The following is a 9,553-nucleotide window of genomic DNA, read 5'->3' on the forward strand; positions in this document are numbered from 1 at the left end:
TTTAGCTTTATATTATAACCGACATCGGGATGTCAGGTAAACAACACGTAGTAGACACCGTGAGAAACAATTCATTATTTAACCAATATCACAGTAAACGATGGAAGGAAGGATGTTCTGATGACTTCTTGGGAACAAATAAAATACTATAAATAAAATGTTAAAATAACATGGCAATGCTCCTGCAACTGAATATTATTAAAACCAGAACGTAACAATTACTCAAATTAGCATAATGTTTTACGGCCTATGTGTTAATCACAAAATATACTGGTAGGTTGTTGGACGGGACTGGTCCACTGGCCCTTACACCGTTATTACGGTAAATGAGAGTGATCTTGTCGCAAACCGGCAACAACTGTCGCCCAGTTTCCGCACAGCTAGCATAGCTCAACTGCGTAATTACATACAGTATGTAGCTGAACACGAAGAACAATATCAGAATTGCCTCGGTGTAGGTTTTATTTAAGAAACCTTCTGAAAAGCTGTAGTACGATAATTCATATATCTTCTCTAGCACGGAGACCATTCCTTCTAGAAAAATGATAATTCTACTGTTACCTTCTAAGCTACTGCATTGACTGTTTGCTAACAGGTTCTACCCGTGGATATAGTGTAATCATAAATGACCGACAACATGTCAGAGTCGTCGCCTCTGTCGGGGGTTAATGTTGTTTTGGTCATGGCCTATGGGAGTTTGGTGAGTGGCTTTATCGCTGCACAGCTTAGCTACCTGCTAAGTGCTAGTGTGACTTCAAACATGTTGTCTTGGTCGTTGTGATTGTGTCTTTTGGGTGCGTGCAGGTGTTCGTCCTACTGTTTATCTTCGTCAAAAGGCAGATCATGCGTTTCGCAATGAGATCCCGTCGGGGACCCCATGCACCAATTGGCCACAATGCTCCTAAGGTAAAGTGAATAATATCTCTAATATAGTTGTGGTAACCTCTTAATTTCCTTTATACAAACATACCAAATACAGACAGACTGAACTCATTCAAAACTATCAAAGAACACAGCAGATACAGCATACTACAGTATTAAGCAATAAGAAAATATTATCTGTATAAATAAACGATCGAACAATAAATACGAAGAATAACGACTTGGTTCTCTCAAACAAATTAAACATATTTAATTAAGAGGTATTTAAACGTTTTTTCCCCTGTCTTAAACGGTTTTAATAATTTTGTTCTTTTAATGAATCACGCTGGATCAAGTACCTTAATTATTTTCCTTCACTGTCAAGGGCTACAGCTGAATCTGCAACAGTCGCTGATGTTGGTGTATGGGTTCACAAGTGTGTGTATTTTCTGCCTGAATGAATTCACAGGGTTTGAAGGAGGAGATTGACTCTAAGCTGTCCGCAGTCCAAGAGATCTGCTTCGAACCTCGTCTCCTATCAGAGGAAGATGATAGACTGAAGCAGGGATTACAGATTAGTAAATCACTCTTCAAAATCAACTGGTCATTCAATTGTCTTTGCATAGCAAATTACTATTGAGTCTCATCCATCATTTCATCTGTTTTTATTTCAAAGGTTGTTACAACTACCTGTACAGAATGAAAGCTCTGGACGCCATCCGTGACTCAGGTGACACCAAAATTTAAGATTATTGATGATGCGGTTGCAGTGATAATCTTCATAATGCCAATTAGGTTATTCTTTCACAATTATCTATGAAATAGGACTAAATACCTTTTATAATCTTAAGTAAAATCCTTCAAAAACATATGCTAGTAAGGACAGACTTTTTTCTTAAGTGATCCAGTGTTTTCATCTTGTGTATTTAAGTTTTGTCCTCACCTTTACTTATTGTCACTTCCTGTTTGGATGTCAGAAATTCCTCTGGAGGAGATAAGCCGGAGTCCTAGTGCATTTACAGGACGCAACTTCAGGAACTGGCTCCTCGAATTACACAACTCCCACTCTCTGATAAAGAGCAGCCACAGTACACTGATTGACCGCCTGCTAGAGGGCTACGACAGTGCTCGCCATGGAACTGGGGTGTGTACATGTGCTCTTGTGACCGTGTTCCAAATCATTCCTTTGTTCACTCACTCTCTCCTCCCTGTCAAATAGACATGAAAGAGTTTACTTTGTAGTGAGCTGTACATTGAGATTTGCAGATATACATAATATTTTAAGTCATAAAATACAGCAATGTATTGTGGGACCATTTTTTGTATTATTTCATGAACACTCCATAGTTACGCCATAGTAACTAACACAATTTTAGTTATTTCACTAACTATTGCAATATGTTACTGATTTGAACTTCTACTCCCTGTTCCAGGTGTTCGGGGAGGCTGAGTTTCTTGAATATAAGCAGGCTCTGAGCGAACTAGCTGACGTGTAAGTGCTGTCATACTGGCCCAGACTTGACATTGTTAATTGTTGCAAGAAGTGTGGGGGTCTGCACTGCTCTCTAACCAACAGGGCAAGGCGTGGTGCACGCTACTGTTGTCTTCCTCAATTATTCATTCATTGTAAGCACAATAATACATTGTAAAGGGAAGATTTCCTTGGAGTAGAGTAAGTAAATATTATTTATATAGCACCTTTCACAAATATGAAATAGCAAAGTGCTTCACAAGGCGATACAAGTAAAATACATAAAATACTGACAGGATAAAACAGTTTAAACAAAAAAACAAGAAAAACACAATAAAAAGAATAAAACTGCTTCAACAGTGTCTAGGCAGGGAAGGGATAAAGGGAGAGTGTTCCACGGTCTTGTCGCTACTGCTTCAAAGGAGCAATCACCTCGCGTCTTGAAATGGGTCTGGAATCACAAGTAACATCTGACCTCAGACTGCAGGCCGGGGTGTGAAGCTGTAGCAGGTCAGAGTTTGACCATGCAGCGCTCTAAATGTTGGAGTCAAGATTTTAAAATGGGATTCTAAAATTTGCTGGTAACTGGTGAAGGGAGGTTAAAACAGGCATGATATGGCTTGCAGCAGAACTGACCTGAATGCGGTCAAGTGCCTTCTTATTTAAACAGGTAAAAAGACTGTAAAAAATAATCCAGACCAATCCATTTGCCTACAACCATTCATTTCACATTTCTTTGTCTTCTCACTCAGGGTGAAGGCCTATTCCAGTACCACCAGTCTGGACCAGCAGCACCAGTCTGCAGCAAAGGACCTGACAGGATCTCCTGTTCGTAGCACTCCTTCCACCATCCAGGTCACCTACCTGCCCTCTACTGGCCAGCGCAGCAAGAGGCCCAAACACTTTTTGGAGCTCAAAAGTTTCAAGGACAACTACAACACACTGGAGAGTACACTGTGAAACATTTCAAGAATGGACTGAGAGTCAGACGTCGTCGGTATCGTGTTGGAGCATGTGTGCACAACAGTTACACGGACAACTGGGAAGAAAAAAGCTGTAATAGACTGTGCTTCCGGATTGAGCTGTAAAGTCGTGAAAACCTCCTTACAGTAAGTTCAGACTGGGTGATGACTATCATGCACTGTCTGTTATTTTTGTAGTCACTTCAAAGCAATATGCAGAAAAGAATGTCCATATTCAGAGCATTTCTAATATTTTTTTTCTCCTGTTATGTTGATTCCTGTATGTGCACATTTTACACCAAAGCTTTTTTTTTTATTTTGGACCTAATGTACAATTATGATTGTTGCTTTGAAAAAACAGCAAACGGTAATTACAAATCATGTGGATCCCCCCCTCCCCCACATATGAATACAAATGATTACCTTTCTGATTTTTGTTTGTTTATATGTAAGATATTTATATGGACACTTGTAATTTATTTTATTGACAATGTGTTACATTTGTATTTGTGTGAAATTGTGTACTTTGTGGTTTGAGATAAAAAAAAAAAAACAACAGTTTACCAACGGTACAAGACAGTTTCATTTTCAGTGTCGTCAATATATCCACTAGGTGGCAGTACAGAAGAGCTGGTAGAACAAGACTCAGACAAACCAGATCTTTTATTATACTTAAATAGAAATGAACAAAATCTACAATGAAAGCACACAGTCAGAAGTACAGTTTCACTTTCTACAAGGTTCACAGTGAAAGGTTATGTGGTTTATACAAATACTCGTCCTAGAGTGCAGTCAGTATTCAGAAAAACAGGTCCATACAATCTGCACAATAGTGTCAAAAGGTATATTAATGACTTTAAGTCAGCTACTATTATTAAATAAGATACTATTGTTAAATAAATCAACCATTTAACACAAAGCAATTGATAGAAAGTGTGCTGAAGCAGCATTTGGCAGCAGAGATGAATGTCAAAAATCTCTTTTTTCTCTACACATAGCCTCTATGAAGTATCTGCAAGCAAATTGAAATAAAGGTCAGACTATGACTCATACTTATATGAACCTGTCTAAGGTAAAGTGAAAAATATTTAAGAAAAACATACATCATGGCCAACTTGCTGCCTGCTCATTGGCAACATGGTGCAAAGCACTGAGGAATTTGACCCTGAACCCCTGAGGACTGCGGTCAAGGAGGCTGCAGAATGAAGGGAGTGCAGAAAACACTCAAAATAATGTCAATATATGCACATTTGTCCATGTGTATGTGTATGTGTAACAGAGCCATATCCCAACAACACCTCCAACTCTACTGACACATCTTTCATAATATTTTATATTGACCTGTTAAAACTGCTTATATCAGAATCTCAAATAGGAGAAGTGAAGGTGGAAAACAATGACACTGGAAACTTACAACTTATCTACAATCTATTATCTACCACAGCATCTTTAAAACCTGCTGTGATGCAGTAATGCACACTACTCTAATGTGAGTGTCTACGTTTGAATTTCCCATTAGAATTCTGTTTGACACTGAGAAAACCCATAACAGGATCATCAGGAGAACATCTTGTTAAACTGTCAAACCTTTGTTTTATGTTCTACTGGTAGTAAGTGATTAAATACAAATATAAAATTACAGTTCTTTACTTCTGACCACCCCCCTGGTAGACACTCCATTCAGGACTTGATCTCAATGACTTTGATGAATGGGAGGGCCTTGCTGCTATGTGATGTCGGTGTGAGTTGTTTACTACACAGAGGGGGATTTAGAAAAAAAGAATTAACTCATTAGAATTAATTTAGATGTGAATAATAAGAAGAGAACAAATAAGAAGTGATCGTCACCTGTAAACAATTTCTGGTTTGTTGTCACTGGACGTCAGGGGAGGTGGATTCTGTCCGGACAGGAAATACTCCATATGGTCATGCATCTCTTTGTTCTGTAAAGAGAATATACAAAAAGACAGAACACACATTACAATGTCTCCTGTAAGCTTCTGTCTGGTGCTACAGCACAGACCAAAGGAGCTTTACAGAAGGAAGGAGCTACATTCAGGGAAACTTTAGGGCATTTAAGCAATTAGTTGTGGTTGTGTGGTGTTTCAAGCTTAAAGGATAAGGCTTGTGTTATTCTTTCACACACTTTCCACACAACTGGGAAGTTAAAGCGGGTTTCACTACTGTTAAACACACATTTGATGTGTTAAAATCTCATGTCAATACTAATGGTTTGAAAATTATAGAAAATAATAAGATTCAGACTCCAGACCTCTGCTTCCAGGAAGGCCACCTTCTCCTCCAGGTCCATAATGACTCGATCTCTCTCTTGCAGAATAGTCCTGGAGTTCTGCAGCTGTTACAGACAAAACAAAAAACACACACACACACACACACACACACACACACAATGTGAGATGCTCAGAAGAAGCACAAACGTTTCCCCAACACTTGGCATCACTTATTCCTGATACAGCAGTTTTGTTTCACCACACATTTCCGCTTGACTACACTCCATCAAATCAATAACGTTTTATGTGTCTGCCTCCTCAAAATCTAATTTCCTCATTAATGGCCTCCGTTAATGGAAGTCTGTGGGCACTGATGACAGCCAGTGCAGTGTGTCTGAAGGCAAGTGGCACCACCAGGGAAAAAAACTACTCATGTGCATAAATACCTGTTCGATCATGTGGCGGACCTTCCTCTGCTGACTCTTTAACATGTCATCAAGGTGGTGGATCTTTTCCTTCAGGGTGGCCACCTCCTTCTCCAACTGAACACACCTGCAAAAACACAGATGCATTATGCACTAAACGAAACATAAATGCATCACTTTTAGTCCAATTATTAATGAATTGAAATAAAAGATGTCAGATTTCCCATGTACACAAATGCATTTCTCTCAAATATTAAATTTTGGGAGACACATGGTGGTCATCACAGAGCCTTTTGCTTTACATCTACTGAAATTCATGGAAAATCTGAGCAAAAAGTCAAGTGCTGCATTTATATTATTGTTGATTGTATGAGGAAACTTTATCAAATTAGTAACAGCAAAATTGTGACATAAATGAAAAAAATCACTGAAAATGTATTGCTATTTTAGTTTTTCCTTCATTTTTGGCTTTTTGTGAAAAACAAATGTATTTTGCATTTTCTCACCTCTGCTCGTTCTCCCCTCCGTCCTCCCTGCTCGCTTTAAGCTGCAGCAACTCTGCCTCCCCTTCCGCCATCTTGTCTTTGAGAGTGCTGCTCTCGAGCTCCATGCTTCCCACCAGCCGATGCAGCTCCTCCACCTGCAGACCTCTGTCCTCCGACTGCTCCTCCACCTTCTGTAGCCGCTCAGACTGCTCCATCAAACGAGTGCGGTACTCATTGCACTCTGCCTGTGAGTGAAGCAAAGGCGTTAGAGTCAATAAAAGTATAGTTAATTTTAATTAACATTTAGCATTTAATAATATTATTTGAACAGTTTGGGTTATTTTTCCTGTTGGTTACGTCAACATGTCACACACCTGTCTGAAGATCTGAAGCCTTTTTGCAGCAAGTTTATGATATTTGTAGATCTGCTGTATTAACTGGTATTATTATTATTTGTCAGATAATTTCTTGATACAACTTTTAAGCATTTAAAACATATAATGTGTGTGTGTGAGGGATAAATCTGAATGATGGAAAGGAACATTTTTAATTAAAATTTATTTCTGCTTTTGCAGAATTCTAAGAGGTATGTACAGCATACATCTTGTGAATGTGTTCAGTATATCTGTATTACAAGGCTGAAATAGTGTCTAAAACTGAATAATCAGTTACTCATTTCTAAATTGTCATGTCTTGGGGATGACAAGACATTTAGGTTGGCTTAAATCTGCCTGTTGTATCATTGGAATATTTTGTTTCTGCACAATTAAGACCATACAGTCAAGGCACAGAACATCTGCCTTTGGTAAAAACAAATCTATGGACAGTGTCCCTGAACGTGCTGCAGAGTAAAGACCCAAACAGCGAAGGGTCAAAAGACGGAGGATGAAATGCAGAGAGGACACTGAGGATATTGAAGATGATTAAAAGGAAGGACAGGGCAGCAGCAGAGAGGATGACTCAGACTCGCACACAGGAAATCGTGTCATGTTGCTCATCTCATGAGGCAGACCTGCAGTCTCTCTCTCTCCTCCTGATGTCTCTTGTCCATCTCCTTCAGCTGCGCATACAGACGCTTGGTCACCTCCCTCAGCTTTGCAGTCTCCTCCTGATTATCTGCAACCTGAGAGCAGAGGGAGACAGAAAGTGACATGCTCAATTAGATTTAATCTGACTAACTACATGAACCTGAGGGCAAGCCAGGAGCTAAGAAACAGATAAGAGGAGGCTGTTTGGCCAGTAGTGTGTGAAAGGCTGTTTAGTCAAGTCTGAGCGAGGTAAGTAGGTGGGTAGGGAGGGAGGAAGGTAAGTAGGTGGGTAGGGAGGAAGGTAAGTAGGTTGGTAGGGAGGGAGGAAGGTAAGTAGGTGGGTAGGGAGGAAGGTAAGTAGGTGGGTAGGGAGGAAGGCAAGTAGGTTGGTAGGGAGGGAGGAAGGTAAGTAGGTGGGTAGGGAGGAAGGAAGGTAAGTAGGTGGGTAGGGAGGAAGGAAGGTAAGTACATGGGTAGGGAGGAAGGTAGGGGTAGGAAGGAATAGAGGGGAGGCAAAAAACCGATTCACATAAGAATTGCGATTCTATTCATCCACAAATCTGAATCGATTGATAAACTAAAAAAACGATTAAAAAAAAAAAATATATATTTTTTTGTAGTTTCTATTTTGAAAAACCACACAAAACAGCAGTTTGTGTTATTTGTGTAGAGTTTATTTTGTAACTTTTGGGAGAAAAGGGCAGCTAGCCTAAGCTTTTATTTATGCAAGTTATTTTTTTGTTCAGTAAGTAAGTTTGCATTTGTTTTGAACGAATAAAAATCTTTTGTCTTGAGTTTGCCTTTGCGTGATTGCATCATTGGAATCAGTTTATTTAAAAATCACATTATCTTACAAACTGCATTGTTTTGATGCCATAATATGCCTTAACACAGTATGCATTGTATCAATTTTTGAATCGATAATTGATTTTGAATCGAATCGGGACCCTAAGAATCGTAATCGAATCGTGAGAAACCCAAAGATTCACATCCCTAGGAAGGAATATAGGGACTTATGTAGGAAAAAAAGTGTACTTTGTATTTCCCAAAAGTTGGAAATACATGTGTCAGAGCAGCACGGTATCCAAAAAAAACATACAAGAGATCAAAATACAAAGTAGACAAATATAATAAAATGTAGAAGAATAAATATAGCAAAGATACTTCACGAGCTATACACGAATACAACAAATAATGAATGAAATATCAAACTATGCTAAATAAAAAATATGCTTTAGATAGAATCCTAAACCTCTGGGCCAACGTTCAAAGAGTCAAAATAAAGTACAATACCAGACAGACAGTACATTAGCACTGTTGTGGAATATCACACCATTTATGACACTTTTCCAATATATAGTACCACCTTGGCTCGACTGTACACGGTTTGGTTGGTTTTTCATTACAATATAGTACCACCTCAACGTGGGCGGGTTCATCATAGCACGGCTGCATGAAACTGCTGTGACTTCATTTTACATGTGACACACACCAACTAGTGACTTGTAAAGCAGTTATTGTTGATGTAGTGAATCTTTAGAATCAGTTATTTAAAAAGATTTGTTCAGTACTTCCAGCGTGACCGGAGCAGATGAGATTTTAGACATTTCCTTGCTAATATTTGGAGATTAACACACTTTTTCAGGATTGTTAAGATATACTTAATTGATCTACAGTAAGGCATTGTTTGCTTTGATTCTTGCGTCGGTGGACTGACGACGTCATGAGTAGTCCGCTGAGCCGATACTACTCTCCCGAGCAGGTACTAAGAAAGTACCAGGTGCAAGGTACTATCGCTAATGGAAAAGCAAAATAACTGTGCTGTGCCAAGGTGAGTCACGCTTTTGTAAAAGCGTCATGTAACACATATAGGTCACAAGGTATAGATATACACAATGCACACATTCCCTCCCTGCTCTGGCTACCTCCTTGGTAGCTGACGGTGTTGTGTTACAGGAGATGTTCCGATGAGTTTGGAATAATGCATGTGATATTTGATAGTGTATATGAGTGTGTGTGTGTTTGCAGGCAGTGTGTTTCTGTGTGCACGCATGCTATTAGAGTGTAAGTGAGCCTTTGCATTTTGCTAT

General features: G+C 39.1%; 2 protein-coding genes across 2 annotated transcripts in view; one reads left to right on the top strand and one right to left on the bottom strand.

Annotated features, from left to right (window-relative positions):
* The first annotated feature begins 410 nt into the window (after positions 1 to 410).
* LOC310935812 (protein C1orf43 homolog) lies at positions 411 to 3,612 on the top strand. The gene is made up of 7 exons (XM_083899772.1): positions 411 to 700; positions 805 to 906; positions 1,331 to 1,439; positions 1,538 to 1,591; positions 1,839 to 2,005; positions 2,295 to 2,353; positions 3,085 to 3,612. The coding sequence occupies exons 1-7, from the start codon at positions 626 to 628 to the stop codon at positions 3,290 to 3,292; spliced, it is 774 nt and encodes a 257-aa protein (XP_083755898.1). The 5' UTR covers positions 411 to 625; the 3' UTR covers positions 3,293 to 3,612.
* A 429-nt stretch (positions 3,613 to 4,041) lies between these two features.
* Positions 4,042 to 9,553, bottom strand: part of tuft1b (tuftelin 1b) — a 7,340-nt gene continuing 1,828 nt past the window's right edge. Inside the window, exons 6-11 of the mRNA XM_083899818.1 lie at positions 7,448 to 7,558; positions 6,457 to 6,680; positions 5,972 to 6,077; positions 5,567 to 5,650; positions 5,143 to 5,237; positions 4,042 to 5,047 (exon numbers count right to left, since the gene is read on the bottom strand). Of these exons, the coding sequence (XP_083755944.1) occupies positions 4,975 to 5,047; positions 5,143 to 5,237; positions 5,567 to 5,650; positions 5,972 to 6,077; positions 6,457 to 6,680; positions 7,448 to 7,558 (693 nt within the window). The 3' untranslated portion in view covers positions 4,042 to 4,974. The remainder of the gene's footprint in view (positions 5,048 to 5,142; positions 5,238 to 5,566; positions 5,651 to 5,971; positions 6,078 to 6,456; positions 6,681 to 7,447; positions 7,559 to 9,553) is intronic.

Source organism: Microchirus variegatus (assembly GCF_963457635.1).
Source record: "Microchirus variegatus genome assembly, chromosome: 13".
Classification (NCBI taxonomy): Eukaryota; Metazoa; Chordata; class Actinopteri; order Pleuronectiformes; family Soleidae; genus Microchirus; species Microchirus variegatus.